The 18,514-nt window shown below is 45.7% G+C and overlaps 2 protein-coding genes across 3 annotated transcripts in view; one reads left to right on the top strand and one right to left on the bottom strand.

The window, feature by feature from the left end:
- The window catches only part of LOC309807093 (uncharacterized protein), a 142,066-nt gene that overhangs the window by 40,268 nt on the left and 83,284 nt on the right, over positions 1-18,514 (top strand). For both annotated transcript variants that reach the window (XM_082626331.1, XM_082626330.1), the window contains exon 2: positions 389-453. The gene's annotated coding sequence lies outside the window, so the exon portion shown is untranslated. The remainder of the gene's footprint in view (positions 1-388; positions 454-18,514) is intronic.
- On the bottom strand, positions 10,106-16,440 carry LOC309808817 (speedy protein E4-like; the record flags this gene model as incomplete). The annotated part of the gene is made up of 6 exons (XM_082629390.1): positions 10,106-12,222; positions 12,383-12,551; positions 14,068-14,153; positions 14,638-14,696; positions 15,502-15,813; positions 16,332-16,440. The coding sequence occupies 6 exons, from the start codon at positions 16,438-16,440 to the stop codon at positions 11,962-11,964; spliced, it is 996 nt and encodes a 331-aa protein (XP_082485516.1). The 3' UTR covers positions 10,106-11,961.

An 18,514-nucleotide genomic window follows, 5' to 3' on the forward strand; every position in this document is an offset into this window, starting at 1 on the left:
GTAAAGTTTGTACAAATCATTGCAAGACAAGCGCACCTGAGTGTGTCCCTTTATTCTGGGTATCCTGTGGATGTTCTGATCTAAGTTGTTAACAGACTGAGAAGAGGTAAACTATAAGCGTTTTTAAATTTCATATTTAATGACGGAGGTTTATTTTAATAGGATTCAGTGTACACTCACTATGGAAAAATAAAGTATCCCCTCAGGTACCAGAGTCACATGGGAGCTACAGACCTGAGGGTGGTTGCTCCCTCCTTATTCTCACAGGCCCTTCTGAAGGTGAAAGGACGGGTCTCCCACAGGTGTCTCTTGTGGAGCGCGGGGCGGGTGCTCGTGCACCCCGAGCCGCTTCAGTCGTAGCTTCACTGCCTGCGTTTTCCTTCTCCAGGTCCGCCTCCACTGTCACAGTCCTGCACGTTGTTCCAAGAGCAGCGGAAAATGAATCAGCCTCTGGTGAGTTTTGCTGTTTATGTGTTTACCTGCTGCCGTTCTTTTGTGATAACACCTTGGGAGGCGAATAGTTCAAAAGTTAAAATGGGAAAGTAGGAGTAGGTAAAAGATGTGGTTAGACAAAGTGTAGAGGAGCAGGTCAGTACCAAGTGTTTCTGGCAAGTTCTACGTGTAGATCCCAGGATCCTCTCAGAGCCACAGTACAAGCCTCGTGTTCTTGACATTTGTGGCAAAACACCATCCCTTGCTTGACTTACATTGTCCTGCCGAAGCACTTTTGTTCTCGAGCGTTAAAAGGTTTCCTTGAGGATCCCGCTGTAGGCCGCGAGCCTTCCTGAGCAACAGCCCCTAACGTGTTGACGTTGGTGCCTTCCTTGTACTTCCTGTAAGCTGAGAGCGTGCTGTCCAGGGAGCACTCAGTGCATATAAGTTGTCTGTTCGGTAGAACACCGTTGTCACATAGGTACATTGTTTCCAGTGCTCAGTCGAGGGATGCAATGAGGATCATCTGGAAGAACAGCCTTGTCACCCTTCCAGTAAATTTCCCTCTTTGTCTCTTACAATCTCAGAGGGTCGCGTTACACACCATGCAGTGAGGTCTCTGGCAAAGATTCTTGTTTCCCAGCTGAATTGTATCGTGCAGCCTGCGGTCTTGGTTCTGCCCCTCCATGGAACCTGATCCGGTTGAGGTGACCTGGCATCCAGCATACAAAGCAGTGGAGATTTGCCAGTCGTCACCTCAGACCACTGTCGCCTTGCCATCTGCAGAGTCTGCTCTGTTGGTTTCTGTGACAGATCTCTCCTTGCTGTCTTCCTGACTGATTCTTTCTTCCGCCCTCTTTGTGTGTTGTCTTTTCCCCCTTGGTTCATGACTCTTCAACCCGTCTGATCTCACCCTCTGGTGCTTTTCACCTCCAACTCTGTCAGTTCTCCCACCTGGACCAGATAGATGCCTCTGTCCAGCCACTTGCCAGCATCTCTATGGAGTTTGTCCAAAGGGCACCTCGAATTACTAGATCCAGTAGATCCAGAAATGATTATTTACAGCTCCCCTGCCCCTTGCCTTGTCCTGTTGTCTCTGGTGGCTCATCGTTGCATCATCCAGCCTGTCACCTGCCCAGAAAAATGAGTTCATTGTAAAGTCCTTCTCCATCCTCTGTTACCACGTTGTAGTGTGAGGCTTGTTAATGTCATATTCTAAATGTTTTTTATTTGTTCTCCTTCATCCCATACTTGCTACCATTAAAACAGCTTATCTTTTCATTCCTGTAGTTACAGAAACTTTTCTTCTGTGCCGCTCCCTCTTTCGTCCAGCAGCTCAAGTGTATTCTCCACGCTGAGTATTTCTCCTAAACTATTAATCACAGCATTTTGTCTGCATGTGGGAAGCACTTTAGAGGTTCCCTGGGTGACTGGACAAACGAGGTTGCCGTTCCGCGGAGCCATGAACCATCGAGCCCAGCACTGGGGGGAGGTCGTACCTCGCAGATGATGCGTTTGGATGGATCTGTGGGGTAAAATCCTGATCGGAGAGGCTTAGGAGAGAGGAGTGGGAGAACTGGGTTTGTTCTGGTCCCAACTTTTTCAAGACATTTTGCTGTGACGGGGAAAATAGAAACTGGACAGTAGCTGGGGTAGGAGCTGAGGTCCGGGGAGGATGTTGTGTTGTGTTGTGTTGTGTTGTGATGAGAGAAATAACAGTGGGAATGATCCAGTAGATGCGTGTGGGGGAGGGGAGAGCTGCTGCCCGTGGTCCTGGAGTGGGGAGGGGATGGCTGAGCAGGGTTGCAGGTGGGGAAGCCCTCCGATGGCTTCTGTGTTCTCAGGGAAGCAGCTCCTCAGCTGAGGGTGAGGGTGAGGTTGGGGGTTTGAGGGGAGAGCAGAGCTCGGGGGCCCAGCTCCGTCGTGACCATCAGCACACAGTGCATCCAGCTGGGAAGACTGCACTTGCCTCCCCTGCCTGAAAAGCCGTCTCCTTTCTTAAATGTGGGAGTAATTACTCTTTGGGGAGCCTGTGTGATTACATGGGTGCTTCTCAGCTCCAAGCGAATTGAGTGCCAGTTCTGGCCACGGACATTTTCTTCTCTGCTGATGGAAGGGTCCCCAGAGGAAGTGTCCTGCTTGCCTGGCTCTTGGCCTCGAGGACCCTTCACACCATCTAGTGTTGTGTCTTTTATCTTTGACATAAGCATCAAATGTCTTCAGTTTCTGCATGTGATCTTAAGACGCAATTCCCTGCTTCCAGGAGCTTCTGTTCTCCTCGGGAAAGGCACTTCACAGACGTAATTACAGGAGAGGACGGGAATCCTGCCCGTCGATACGTAGGGAACTCCAGAGTGCTGACAAAGCAGAGCCTGCTTTTATTTATTTATTTATTCATTTAAATTTTTTATTTGTTTACTATTTAACTTATTCAGTTTCAGCTGCGTTGGGTCTCTGTTGCTGCGCGCGGGCTTTGTTCTCTAGTTGCGGCGAGCGGGCGCTACTCTTCGTGGCGGTGCGCGGGCTTCTCATTGCGGTGGCTTCTCTTATTGTGGAGCATGGCTTCTAGGCATGTGGGCTTCAGTAGTTGCGTGTCCCGGGCTCAGTAGTTGTGGTGCGCAGGCTCTAGAGTGCAGGCTCAGTAGTTGTGGCGCATGAGCTTAGTTGCTCCGCAGCACGTGGGATCTTCCCGGACCAGGGTTCCAACCCGTGTGCCCACTATTGGCAGGTGGATTCTTTTTTTTTTTTTTTTTTTTTTAACTTATTTTATTTTTTTGCTTTATAACAAATTTAATCAGTTATACATATACATATGTTTCCATATCCCCTCCCTTTTGCGTCTCCCTCCCACCCTCCCTATCCCACCCCTCCAGGCGGTCACAAAGTACCGAGCTGATCTCCCTGTGCTATGCGGCTGCTTCCCACTAGCTATCTACCTCACGTTTGGTAGTGTATATATGTCCATGCCGCTCTTTCACTTTGTCACAGCTTACCCTTCCCCCTCCCCATATCCTCAAGTCCATTCTCTAGTAGGTCTGTGTCTTTATTCCTGTCTTACCCCTATGTTCTTCATGACATTTTTTTTTCTTAAATTCCATATATATGTGTTAGCATACAGTATTTGTCTTTCTCTTTCTGACTTACTTCACTCTGTATGACAGACTCTAGGTCTATCCACCTCATTACAAATAGCTCAATTTCGTTTCTTTTTATGGCTGAGTAATATTCCATTGTATATATGTGCCACATCTTCTTTACCCATTCATCCGATGATGGACACTTAGGTTGTTTCCATCTCCGGGCTATTGTAAATAGGGCTGCTATGAACATTTTGGTACATGTCTCTTTTTGAATTATGGTTTCCTCAGGGTATATGCCCAGTAGTGGGATTGCTGGGTCATATGGTAGTTCTATTTGTAGTTTTTTAAGGAACCTCCATACCGTTCTCCATAGCGGCTGTACCAATTCACATTCCCACCAGCAGTGCAAGAGTGTTCCCTTTTTTCCACACCCTCTCCAGCATTTATTGTTTCTAGATTTTTTGATGATGGCCATTCTGACTGGTGTGAGATGATATCTCATTGTAGTTTTGATTTGTATTTCTCTAATGAGTAAAGATGTTGAGCATCCTTTCATGTGTTTGTTGGCAGTCTGTATATCTTCTGTGGAGAAATGTCTATTTAGGTCTTCTGCCCATTTTTGGATTGGGTTGTTTGTTTTTTTGTTATTGAGCTGCATGAGCTGCTTATAAATTTTGGAGATTAATCCTTTGTCAGTTGCTTCATTTGCAAATATTTTCTCCCATTCTGAGGGTTGTCTTTTGGTCTTGTTTATGGTTTCCTTTGCTGTGCAAAAGCTTTGAAGTTTCATTAGGTCCCACGTGTTTATTTTTGTCTTTATTTCCATTTCTCTAGGAGGTGGGTCCAAAAGGATCTTGCTGTGATTTATGTCATAGAGTGTTCTGCCTGTGTTTTCCTCTGTGAGTTAGACAGTGTCTGGCCTTACCTTTAGGTCTTCAATCCATTTTGAGTTTATTTTTGTGTTATGGTGTTAGGTAGTGTTCTCATTTCATTCTTTTACAGGTAGCTGTCCAGTTTTCCCAGCGCCACTTATTGAAGAGGCTGTCTTTTCTCCATTGTATATTCTTGCCTCCTTCATCAAAGCTAAGGTGAGCATATGTGCGTGGGCTTATCTCTGGGCTTTCTATCCTGTTCCATTGATCTATATTTCTCTTCCCCAGAGTATATTTCAATAAAGGTATGTACATTGTTTGTTTAGACACAAGGCTGTCGCACACTTAACAGACTACAGTATAGTGTAAACAGAAGCTTTTCATGCACGGGTACACCAGAAATTTCATGTGACTCGCTTTATGGCGGTATTGGCTTCATTGCAGTGTTCTGGAACTGAAGCTGCAGTGTCTCTGAGCTGGGCCTGTGTACCCAGAAGTGGGATTGCTGGATCATATGGAATTTTTATTTAAAAGATTTTGAGAAAACTCCATACTGTTTTCCACAGTGCCTGCACAATGTTACATTCCTGCGTACAATATGCAAGGGTTACGATTTCTCTACCACCTTGACAACTCTCATCTTTAAAAAAAAATAAAAAATTGTAGGCATTCTAACAGATGTGAGGTAGTATCTCATGATGATTTTGATTTGCATTTCCCAGATGATTAGTGACGTTGAGCACCTTTTCATGTACCTGGTGCTGTGTTACGTCTTTCTAACGCACATACACACACACAGAGGGATAGAAGGAACCTTTTGGAAGTGATGAGTATATTACCGTGATGGTGGTGATGGTATCACAGGTGTGTGCATATGTCCAAACTCATCAAGTTATATACATTAAACATGGGCTAGATTTTGTATATCAGTTCTACGTAAATAAAGCTGTAAAAGCCCAGCAACAAGTGGTGTATTTCATGAGCCAGTGAAGCCCAGGTACATCTTGTCTCCTCTCCCAGGGGTGAACCCAAGCAGCCTTTGAACTTGGCTCACTTTCTGTTTCTTTAGTTTCCCCTTCTATTACTTTTGTGTTTCTCCTTTGTTTTCAGATTCCAGCGAAGTGGTTCCCCATTTGTGGCAGCAGTGATTCTGAGTTTGGCTCTGTCGTTTGAAGACTTGATGGTCTCTAAAGGGATGAAGTTTCTACAGAACTAATCTCAGTTAGGTGAGAGGTAACAGAGGATCTAGTTTGTTAGTCTTTTCTTAGTCTTTTCTGTTTGTCTATTTGTCTACTTTGACAAGCTCAAATCAATGAAGAATCTCTTGCCCAATGGGATGAGAACGGCTCTTTAATATCTAGACTGGTGAGTGTTTATTCCTGACCCAAGTCTAAGACTTAAAACTGCAGGTAAAAGTTCCATTTCTCTGTATGTCTGTGTGTCTGTAATTCAAAAAGGTCTTTACCTCTGACAGTGCGAGTATGTAATGTTTTCCTACTTCTGGATCTATTAAAGTAGATTGTAGAGTCTGTTAAATTAAAGGGTTTCTGTCCTGATTGGCTTACAAAGATACAAATGTGCTTATAAAAATTATATATCCCTAAAATTCTCAGAGAGAAAGGAATTAGAACTTCTAATACTTTAAATGTGCTAGAAAAATATTCTTATTGAAATCAAGTCAGGGAATTCCCCAGCGGTCCAGTGGTTAGGACTCGGTGCTTTCACTGCCAGGGTCCAGGTTCAGTCCCTGGTCAGGAACCTAAGATCCAGCAAGCCCCTCGGTGCAGCCAAAAAAAAAAAAAAAATCAACTCAGAAATTTAAAGACTTCAAGTTTACATAATTTAGGTAAATCTTTGACACATGAAGCTAGTTTAATATTTTTGGTTTAATAAAAAGTTATTCGTATCTTATTTATCAGTATTAGGCATACATTTAAAACAATTCTACTTGGGTGTGTTCTTCCTAAATTTATATAGGTGTGCCCATCAACTAAGCTCATATTACTTCTACTTAATGTTTAAGGTTATGAAAACTGTAAGTTTGTGTTTAACCACATTTAGTTTTTATTCTGACAGACTTTCTTTCAACAGTAACTATGTTTTCTACTGTGTTAGCTTGTCGATAAATTCCCAGATCTTCAGTTTACGTAAACCCTTGAACTGATACTAAATTGTGTTACTTACTGGATAATCATTGGATACCGAGGTCATTTGTAAGCAAGACAGAAACCTGAGGCATTGATTACTAAGCATAATCTCAAGTTATATGCTCTTGCTGCATATGTTTACTTGTTACCTAGAGGCTCTGTCTGTGGGTGTGTTAATGAATGTGTTTGTCTCTGCCACTTGAATAAGTTGTGTAAGGGATGTTTGTGGCTGTGTAAAGTTGTGTTATGTGTGTTCATGAGCTGTGCTAGCCTGAAATGCTGATGTGTGATGGGCAGTTGTCAATCATTCACTCCTAGTTTTCTTTGTGAAATGGAAGTAACTTTGGTTCAAAGTTAGTATTAATATACTATGAATGAGGCTTGACCCATAGTGATGTTATCGGCTGGAACAGAACTCAGGTTCAGCTGCTCATCGCTCAGAAGTCAGTGTTCCAGAGACAAGGGTTGGTGGAAGAAGAAAGATGCTTTATTCAGGAAGCTGGCAACCTGGGAAGATGGTGGGCTAGTGTCCCCAATACCATCTCCCAGTTGCCAATGAGAGGGAAAAGGGGTTGATAGGGAAAAGACGGGAAGTCTCTGGGCTGTGCCGGTGGGGGCTCCGTGCAGAGTAGCACAGTCAGCTCTGACCATCCTCTTGAAATTGGTCATGCAGCGGTGTGGTCAGTGTCATGTTGATTGTTTCAGGCACAGTTAATCTTCAATTCCAGTGTTGGTTTGTTCCCATTTCCTTGAGGCCAGTTCCTGGAATTGTGTAAGCCATTGGTTCAGGTCTGCTCAAGATGGAGCAGCTTGTGTCATAGCTCCAGTCTGGTCATCATACAGTTAGCTTTCTCCTCTTGTAGTGGTTTTAGTATCTGCAAAACAAGTTAGGAGTGTGTGTCTGACACTGTTACTTATGTCCTTCGGGAGGAACTAAAGATTCTGTGACTGCTGTTGTCCTAATCAGTAACTGCTTGAACCTGTTCTTTGGTGACTCAGGGGAGGCCTGGGAGACTGCAGCTATTTTACAGACAAGAGGCAGGGGACATGGAAGGGCCCTGCATGGTCCTGCTTGGTTCCAGCAACCGAGAGGTACAACTTTGTATGCAAGATAATGCGATGTAGTTTTGTTTATTAACAGGAACAAAAATCGTTTGGTCCTAAAGTAAAATGACTGATTGTTCCAGCACCAGAAAGAGGATAGTGAAGGACACAACCTGAATGGGTATAGAAAGTTGTAGGAGACGGGTAGAAAGGGAATTTTATTTGTCTGAGCCGAAGGCAGCTCAGTTTTGATGTTTATTCCAGAGATTTTCAAAAAAGAGCTTATGGTTCTCTTAGTAGCAAATATTATATTGATGCAAAGCTGGAGTTTGGTTTTCTCTCTGTACAAATGATAAATTTTTTTCATGGAGTATTGGTCTCTTTAATAAGTGGTTGGAAAAGTTGTTCTCTAAATCTGCCTAAACAGCAGAGATTCTGTATCTCACTGGAAGAGGTTTCTGCACCTAGTTCTGAATTCATCCGGCCTTATTATTTTTTTGAAAATAAATGCACAGGGACTTCCCTGGTGGCTCCTTGGTGAAGAATCCGCCCGCCAGTGCAGGGCACACTGGTTCAAGCCCTGGTCCGGGAAGATCCCACGTGCTTTTAGAAACTAGAGCACGGAAAGACTAAGGTCACGTGAAATTTGAAACGCTAAATATTGTCATAGTGTTAAGCAGTTTGAAGATTGTTGGAAGAAATTATTTGTCATTCATTCAAGCAATAAACATCTGATGAATACTTGCAAAACATAAAAAACCTCTAGAGCCCGTGAGCCACAACTACTGGAATCGACGTGCCTAGATCCCATGCTCCAGAACAAGAGAAGCCACCGCATGGAGACGCCGACGCACCGCAATGAAGAGTCGCCCCCTCTCCACTGCAACTAGAGAAAGCCCACGTGCAACAAGGAAGACCCAACGCAGACAAAAATAAATAAATATATAAATAAATGTATTGGGGGAAAAAAAGAAAGAAAATAAATGCACAACAAAATTTCTGCATTTCTGAGAAAGTTAAGCTTCCTTAAAACTGTGTTCCTTTTGGTCTGTTTTTTTTTTTTTTTTTTTTAAAGTCTACCGTCAGGAACTCCCTGGCACTTCAGCGGTTAGGATTCTGCGCTTCCACTGCTAGAGGCCTGTTTTCGATCCCTGATCAGGGAACTAAGATCCTGCAAGTTGCGTGGCGAGGCCGAAAAAACAGCCAAGACAAAATAATCGTCTCTTGGCTGTTAAACAAAGTCAAGGACCTTTAGTTCCTCCTCAAGGGCTATTGGGTAATATTCTGAGCCACATCCTTGGAGCTGTTTGGCAGAGACTGAAACCCCCAGCAGGTGGAAGAAGTTAACTGCATGTTGCCCACAAGCACGTAGACCCCAGACCAGTTGGAACCAGAAGGCTGATGATGTTGAGTCCCCGTTACCTCACCACTGACCAATCAGAAGAATGACCGTGAGCTGATCACGCACCCTGTAACCCTCTCTTCAACATGTAGCCCCTTTCTCTTTTCCCTGTATAGTCCTCAAGCAAAACTTCAGGAGGGGAGAGTTGGTTCTTCGGGACACGAGTCCACCTCTCTTCTGGACTGCCGGCTTCCTCAGTAAAGCTATCTTTCCTTTTACCCAAGAGTTGTCTCTCAGTATTGGAGTCCTGAATGATGCAAGACCTGCCTCATCTTCTGTAGTTTTCTCTACATGAAAAATAATTGAGGACTATTTTTCAGAGTTAAGAAATGTGGTTGGATAATCACAACGCCATTAAGCAACACCTCGTTGGACAGCAAAGAGGCGAAGCCGACTGGTAATGACCACACACATCCTGACTGTGAGAAGACTTTCGTCTTTATTGTAGTTCCCCAAAAGCTGCATCGCACGGTACTCTTGAACAATCTAAAATAACATACAAACATGCTGAGGCAAGTTAAAAAATTAGGACTGAATTCCCACAATTCAATAATGAGAACTAAAAAAATACAAAATTTATGCTTACAAGAATTGGGAGGAAATACCCACTATGCTATAAGTAGAATGGAAATATGATGTAATAGATAAAATCAACAATCTCTCTTGAAAATGTGAGTAAAACTGTATATATGTGTAAATATACAACAGCTACAGTTCTCATCACAAAAGTTTGTAGTAATAAGATGTTTCAAAATGAAGACTATTTCAAAACTATTTAAAATAAATATATAAATATAAAATATAAAAATACAATAATTTTATAGGTGACATTTTCAAAATAAGCCAGTGAAACTTAAGTCATGAGTCATGACCCTGTGGCTGTAATTATATATATATATATATATATTTTTTTTCCTAATTATATATTTTAATGTTATTCCCTCCTATTCTGAGCCGCTACACTCCACCTTCAAATGCTTCTAGACTGGGGCAAACAAGTGTATAAAAAATGGGACCTCCAATGTTCGTCTCAGGGGAGATGGAAATGAAATGATCTGAAAATTGAGGTGGTGCCTTCCAAAAGGGTGGAATCTGAATAAACCCTGTTTTCTTATTGTCCTGCCACAGACTCCTAGAAGCACACCCCGCTCCTAGGAGTATAACACGAAAACTGGCCTCCGCTCATTCTAGAAGATGCTGGCTTCTTCTCGATGATCTGCACAAGAGGCTTCTCCCTTCCTTCTTCACGGCTGTCGTCAGTGTCTGGATTGACCTCTTGTTGAACATCCTCATCTCTCCTGGGCTCTGTGATCTGGAAGTAAGAGAAGGAGCAAGGATGTCAGATTTCAAAGTGGCAACTGTCCAGATATAAAGGTTTTCACATTCTTAGTCAATTCTAACCAGAATTGAGACTCATTTATGATTGGAGTTTTATCTCAAATTCTCCATTCTGAACCCCAGTCCTGAACCATTCATTGTTTTCAAGTGCGATTCTTGGACTTTGGTGACCCTGACTCCAAAAACTACTGAATGCACCCAAGGTCAGGCCCAGTAATCTGCTTTATAGCCCAGACTCCAGGTGATTCTGCTCAGGGAGCTGGCATTTGGAGAAGGCTGCTTTAGTCTTAACTCACCTTGGTCCTTTGGCACCACTTAAATTCTGAACTTGGAAGCACACTACAGACATCACTGACAAGTCAACATCGTGGACCAGGAGACCTGAGGCCGGATCCCTAACCCTAACCCTGCATCCTAATGTCTATGTTATTATTAAGTTTTCATTTATTTACTTATTTTCTTTCTTTTATTTTTGGCTGCATTGGGTCTCTGTTGCTGTGTGTGGGCTTTCTCTCTGTTGCTGTGTGTGGTGAGCGAGGACTACTCTCCGTTGCTTCTCCTGACGGCTTCTCTTGTTGCGGAGCACGGGCTCTAGGCGCACAGGCTGAGTAGTTGCGGCTTGCGGGCTCTAGAACGCAGGCTCAGTAGTTGTGGCTCGCGGGCTCTAGAGCGCAGGCGCAGTAGTTGTGGCGCACGGGCTTAGTTGCTCCGCGGCATGTGGGGTCTTCCCGGACCAGCGCTCAAACCTGTGTGCCCTGCATTGGCAGGCGGTTTCTTAACCACTGTGCCAACAGGGAAGTCCCTGGGTCCTAATGTTTAAATAATACTCAGCCCTAAACTTGGTTAGTGTTATGTGCTGAATGTTTGTGTCCCCCAAAATTCTTATGTTGAAATCTTAAAATCTTAACCCCTAAGGTGCTGGTATTAGGAGGTGGGGTCTTTGGGAGGTTATTAGGTCATGGGGTAGAGCCCTCATGAATGAGATTATTGCCCTTGTAAAAGAGACCGTGCTGTGTTGTTTCTAAGCAACGCGGTCTGTAGTAGGGCAGGTTGAATGGACGAAGGCAGCTAGTTTGCAAGATTTAAACCAAATGTTTGCTCAATCCTCTGCCCACATCTAGAACTCTAATGTGTCAATTGTAATAAGCCATGCTGAAGATGGCATTCCTTAACCTTCAGTCGTTGTGATAAACCCCCTTGACCATAAACGTGAGGGGGAAAAGGTGAATTGTACTAGAGGAATCATTGGTCCAGAAGTGGTGAGTCAGGGGGAATAAAGAGTCACAGGTGATCTGGCCATAGGCAATTTGAAAGTAAATTTGGAGGAATATAAAGCTAGTCATAATTCATCTTTTCTTATTGAACGTGTGGGCTGTTCTATCTAATATCCTGTTTGTAGACATTTACTTTGTTGTAGATAAATGCTAGAACCCATAACCCTGAGGGATGTAAGGCCAAAAATGAATGAAAAAGAGAAACTGGAAACGCAGTATATGGAAAAGAATCACCACCTCGTCAAAGCTGTTATTTGGACCCAATTGCTTTGGGTGAAATAACTTCAGTGAGACCCATGCGTCTGGGACAAACTGGTTTCCCCGAGGTCTGGTGCCCACGGGCCTCGCGGTGCTGGTGTCTGTGTGTGGCTGTCAGTCCGTGGCTGGCGCAGAGTCGGCACGTGGCTGTGTGCCTGGCTGGCCCCCTTCACAGTGTGAGAGGTGATGTGGGTCCAGCAGTGGGATTCCTCCGATTTCCTCAGTAGACAACACGTCATTCCACCCGCACCTTTGCGCACGCAGACCTACCTTTGCGCAGGCCGATGACCTCAGGCCTGCGTGGTCCTGGGGCCTCTGGGGCAAGAGGGCGCGATCTCTTCCCCACACCCAGAGCTCTGGATCAAAAGCCTGGATCTGGAAAGACAAACAGCCCCTGGCAATGAGGATGCCGCTGCCTCCCGTTGCCCCGCCTCCGGTTCTTTCTCGTCTGTCCCCAAGTCCCAAACCGAGTCCCCCATGATCCCCACCTCCTCTCCGTCCCTCCCCCTCCCCGAGACCGCCACAGCCCACCCACCTGCTCGCACTCTTCCCGAGTGACCCATGTCTTCCAGCCCATGGAACGGATGAACTGGGAACGCAGTTTGTGGAACAAGGCATGCTGCGAGCTGTTCTTTCCATAGAGGAACGAAACGATGGCCTGCTTGGGGGCCTGGTTGTTCTCTTCCATGTCGCTGGCCACATAGCTGGGGAAAGACATCAGGTCGCTGTCATCAGGACAGGAAGGGCCTCCACTTGAGATCAGCTTCCCAGAAAAGAGGCAGGCTGAGCATCCTCACACGACCCACCCAGCCCTGCCCAGCGTCACCGGGAGCCGCCCAGTCATCAAGGAGCCACTGCCAGGCAGGACCTTCGGAAGGGTGCCTCTCACACCTTGATGATGAGGACACGATCCAAACCCCCGTTCCCTTCAACTTGTTTTATGTGCACACACCTCTCTTCCTATGTTGTAGGTACATGTACAGTTCCTGAGGGCAGGAGCTGATCTGATCTGTTTCTGCATTCATCCCTCTCCTAGCAAATGACACATTTAGGGCTTGGTTCATATTGATGCATGAATTCAACAGCCTTTTGTGAATCTCTGTTCCCACCACCTCATATTCCCCAGCATGTAGGGTGTACTTTATAAGGTTTGTTAGATGAATGAATGAATGAATGAATGAACATTTTATCTCATGGCCAAATGCAATACTGATTACCTAGAAGTCTCACAGTAACAAACATTTGCCCAATGAAAAGAATTGTGCTGAGTGTTTTGGGAATGCATTGACATTTTGACGAGACCTGCCTTCCACATGGTGTCTAGTCTAGTGGGACCGGGGAAGGGGAAGGGGGGAGATAAGAAATGACTATAATGCAAAGCATCACATTATAATACAATTTGAACTAAAGTGCCTCTGGGATGCAGAAGTTAGGGAGATCGGGCATCGTGAAGGTTTTGGTGTTTGAACCCACTTTAAGGATAAGGTCGTTTTCTTCAGATAAATGTATGGCAAAGATACCTGGATAGAAAGCTCAATAGAAACTTAGAGGGCAGGGTATTTGGAAGGAGCAGTGAAACACAGGAATAAAGTATCAGGACGGTGTGCTGGAGATTGCAGAGAGAGTTAAATCCCAACGCAGAACTCTGGCCTTGATTTGGCATGTCATTAGCCAATGAAATTGTGTGAAGCGGTCAGACCTGTGTTTTGGAAGGATGTTCAGGCAAATAGAGCCAACTGGCTTGGGAGACTTGGAAGAAACATCAGTGGGGAGCATTTGACACCAAATCCGTGCTATGTGATACGGGCCCCGATTGTGGCATTTGTCGTGGGAATGCAGAAACGGAAGATAATCACACTTGGTGCTGATGTCGGAAGACCCGAGACCGGAGAATTCGAACCGGAAACGTCTCAAGTCTGTTACTCGGGGGCAGGATGGTGTCAGTTCTTTCTTCCTCTCCTCTTAGGAAAGTTTTGCGTTTTGCTTTGTTTCTTTCAGTGTTTTAATTGACATTAGGGTAGTTTGTTTTGACAATGAATGCTATAAAAAACAGAACATGGTTTGAAAAAGAAACCACGGTACCGTAATCCTGTCATTTTCACACCTAGAGTCAGTACAAAGGGGTTTAAAAAAATAGATGAAAGGTCAGAGCCCCACGTCTCTCCCTCTGCCCTCCCAGGGTGTTGAATATTGATGGCGGGGATGGAGCAAGGTACTCACAGAGCTATGAAGAAATGGATTCTCTGGAATTGCCAGGAGAGGAGCCCGGCCCGGCTGACATACGCTATCACCATCGACAGGAGATACTGATGGAAAGAGGGGAAAAAACGTAGGAGAGAGGTCACATCCTGGAAGAGGAGAAAGAGTGGGAGGGAGAAGGGAGCAGGGGACGAGGAATGGGTGGTGCCACTTGGAGGAGAGACCCCCGTGTGGGGTGAGCCTGATTGTTTGGGGAAGGGGAGAGGACAGAAGGTCAGAGTTGGCGGCGCTCCAAGGATGGGAGGCTTTGGGATTGAGGGCGTGGACTTAGGGCCGCGGGCACAGGACGGTGTTCGATGAACCGGAGCCAAGGCGAGTCCCCAGGAGCTGAGAGGAGAGGGGACTTAGGCAGCAACCACCAAAGGGGCACTCCTGGGGCTCAGATCCCAGAGGGGACCTCGAGGCCCCTGGAGGGAAGTGTTGACAAGGCATGAGGTTAGGAGGGGAGTGGAAACGTGGGTGTAGAAAGCACCCAGCGCGCCCACCTAGAACAGGCGCTGGAGCAGGAATCCATCTCAGTGGGTGACTTACCTTGTCAGATACTTCCAGGTTTTTGTCCCAGGCGAGGAATTTCTTAACGACGGGATCCTCTGTGAAAAAAGGGCAGATGTTGCCAGTGGGAACAGGGCTGTCGTGGGAGCATTCCAGAGCCAAGAGGGTGAACCGCGCCCCCCTGGGGAAATGCCAAGATGTGGCCCAGGGTGAAGCTGACGGAAAGAGGGGAGGGAAGACCATTCACTGTGGGAGGAAAGGGGGTGACTCCCCTTCTGGGGGGGCCGAGTGACAGGGAGTGATGCCCCTTCATCATGCATTCACGTACCTGCAGAGGGCATCAAGATACTCTCAGCCAATGTCTCAATTGACAGTCATGTCAGGGGGTGAAGATGGCTTGTCAGCCCCTCCTCCCCCCACCCCGAACATGCCAGTAAGATTCAAAAGGCCAGTAAGAGCTAGAGTCTCGGGTACAGTTGAAACCAAGCGAACCTAATCCTGTATCATTTCTAAATCTAACCTAGTCTTGTATCATTTCTAAGTCTAACCTCATCCTGTATCTTTTATGTGTCCCCCGTATCCTTTATCCGTAGACAGTCCGCCAGGGACGGAGAGCGCACCAAGTAGCAGGGAATTCTTTTCCACTGGGAAAGTGTAGTCATGGGAAGTTCTGGTTTGTTTGTTTTTCAAGTATAGGATTGGAGGTTGCTGGGCAGGGCGGTGGGTCCTTACCAAGCATCCACTTGAAGACCTTGTGGTGCTCAGGCAGCACTGAAGACACCCGCTGTCGCTTCAGCTTCATCTTGAGCCCACTGAACGACTCCACGACCCAGGTGTCGGCCTCGTGGTGCTCAGGCAGCACTGAAGACACCCGCTGTCGCTTCAGCTTCATCTTGAACCCACTCAGCGACTCCACGACCCAGGTGTCGGCCTCGTGGTGCTCAGGCAGCACTGAAGACACCCGCTGTCGCTTCAGCTTCATCTTGAACCCACTCAGCGACTCCACGACCCAGGTGTCGGCCTCGTGGTGCTCAGGCAGCACTGAAGACACCCGCTGTCGCTTCAGCTTCATCTTGAGCCCACTCAGCAACTCCACGACCCAGGTGTCCTGGGCCTCAGCGGCCGTGTTGCCCTCCACCTCCGCTCTGAACGCCACTGACCTCTTCCTCTTACAGCCGGGGCGCTGAGGCGGGGGGCTGCAACCAGCCCAGGGAGCTGACGAAGGAGAAGAGACTACAGTATGACGCTCTCGTCTTGGGAATTCAGCCACTGGTGACCACCCAACCCCACCCCGACTCCGCCTCCCCCCCGAAGCACCCCCGTGCTTTCCAGTCTCACAGACCGCTGACCTTGCCCCAAGTCATCTTTCCATCTTTCTCTGTCCACATCTACCTATCCCTCCCCTGACTCTTTTTGTCATTTGTCCAGCTTCCCGTCCTCGAAACTCTTTCTCATGGTAGATAATTTCTCCCACCAGGAATAAAAAAAAAGAACCCTCCCCTTGTTTCCTCTCTCCCCTTCTCTCATCCTTGGATCTCATCTCCTAACCCTGTTTCTTGCTCCCCAGGTGTTCCGTGTCCCCAGCTCCTGTGCTCTCCTCCCTCAATCCCTGGCTTTCTGAATGTCTCCTTTCTTTCATAGGCACCTTATGCAGGTGCTCCTTCCCGACCTCTGTACCCTTTCCTCCTTACTGGTCAAATCTCTGAAATTCCTTCTCATGCCAGCTCCCTCACCTGACGGTCCTGGGCTTTCTTCATAGACAGTCAACTCCAGGGGGTACCCTGAAGAGCTGGACTGGGAATTCAGCTCCTCAGCCTGGGAAGTCGGTTGACGATTGTCCATGATGTCTCCCAGACTCTTCCCTTCCTCGAAGCCTAGACTCTGCTTTGTCCCAACTCTTCTTCTGGACTTGGGCTAAACACAAGTGGTCGTCCCTTCTCCAAGCTGCGGGGCAACTGTCAGTGGAGAGAAGCTCTGGCGAGATTCTGTTGTCTACTACTGCTGCCAAGCACCAAGGAGTCTGGTCCATCCAATCGGGAAGGTCGGAAGCCTCTGATGTCATCATCGGAGTTTGAAGGAAACCAGTTTGAAGGAAAGCACAAGTAACTGTCAGACCTATGCGTGCACTTGTCCCAGAGATCAGGGGTAAATGGTATCTCCTGCCACTGACCCAACCTCTGCCCATCCTCCAAAACCCCCCTCAGGGTATCCGGACCCCTCTTTTTTTTTGTCATAAATGGCAAAATTTTATTCTTTTTTTTTTTCTTCATCTTTATTTTTAATTTTTTTTTTGCTTTATAACAAATTTAATCAGTTATACATATACATATGTTTGCATATCCCCTCCCTTTTGCGTCTCCCTCCCACCCTCCCTATCCCACCCCTCCAGGCAGTCACAAAGCACCGAGCTGATCTCCCTGTGCTATGCGGCTGCTTCCCACTAGCTATCTACCTTACGTTTGGTAGTGTATATATGTCCATGCCGCTCTTTCACTTTGTCACAGCTTACCCTTCCCCCTCCCCATATCCTCAAGTCCATTCTCTAGTAGGTCTGTGTCTTTATTCCTGTCTTACCCCTATGTTCTTCATGACATTTTTTTTTCTTAAATTCCATATATATGTGTCAGCATACAGTATTTGTCTTTCTCTTTCTGACTTACTTCACTCTGTATGACAGGCTCTAGGTCCATCCACCTCATTACAAATAGCTCAATTTCGTTTCTTTTTATGGCTGAGTAATATTCCATTGTATATATGTGCCACATCTTCTTTACCCATTCATCCGATGATGGACACTTAGGTTGTTTCCATCTCCGGGCTATTGTAAATAGGGCTGCTATGAACATTTTGGTACATGTCTCTTTCTGAATTATGGTTTTCTCAGGGTATATGCCCAGTAGTGGGATTGCTGGGTCATATGGTAGTTCTATTTGTAGTTTTTTAAGGAACCTCCATACCGTTCTCCATAGTGGCTGTACCAATTCACATTCCCACCAGCAGTGCAAGAGTGTTCCCTTTTTTCCACACCCTCTCCAGCATTTATTGTTTCTAGATTTTTTGATGATGGCCATTCTGACTGGTGTGAGATGATATCTCATTGTAGTTTTGATTTGTATTTCTCTAATGAGTAAAGATGTTGAGCATCCTTTCATGTGTTTGTTGGCAGTCTGTATATCTTCTGTGGAGAAATGTCTATTTAGGTCTTCTGCCCATTTTTGGATTGGGTTGTTTGTTTTTTTGTTATTGAGCTGCATGAGCTGCTTATAAATTTTGGAGATTAATCCTTTGTCAGTTGCTTCATTTGCAAATATTTTCTCCCATTCTGAGGGTTGTCTTTTGGTCTTGTTTATGGTTTCCTTTGCTGTGCAAAAGCTTTGAAGTTTCATTAGGTCGCATTTGTTTATTTTCATTTTGATTTCCTTTTCTCTAGGAGGTGGGTCCAAAAGGATCTTGCTGTGATTTATGTCATAGAGTGTTCTGCCTATGTTTTCCTCTAAGAGTTTGATAGTTTCTGGACTTACATTTAAGTCTTTAATCCATTTTGAGCTTATTTTTGTGTATGGTGTTAGGGAGTGATCGAATCTCATACTTTTACATGTCCCTATCCAGTTTTCCCAGTACCACTTATTGAAGAGACTGTCCTTTCTCCACTGTACATTCCTGCTTCCTTTATCAAAGATAAGGTGAGCATATGTGCGTGGGCTTATCTCTGGGCTTTCTATCCTGTTCCATTGATCTTTCTGTTTTTGTGCCAGTACCATACTGTCTTGATTACTGTAGCTTTGTAGTATAGTCTGAAGTCAGGGAGCCTGATTCCTCCAGCTCCATTTTTCGTTCTCAAGATTGCTTTGGCTATTCGGGGTCTTTTGTGTTTCCATACAAATTGTGAAATTTTTTGTTCTAGTTCTGTGAAAAA

Source organism: Mesoplodon mirus (assembly GCF_964341445.2).
Source record: "Mesoplodon mirus genome assembly, chromosome: 7".
Lineage (NCBI taxonomy): Eukaryota > Metazoa > Chordata > Mammalia > Artiodactyla > Ziphiidae > Mesoplodon > Mesoplodon mirus.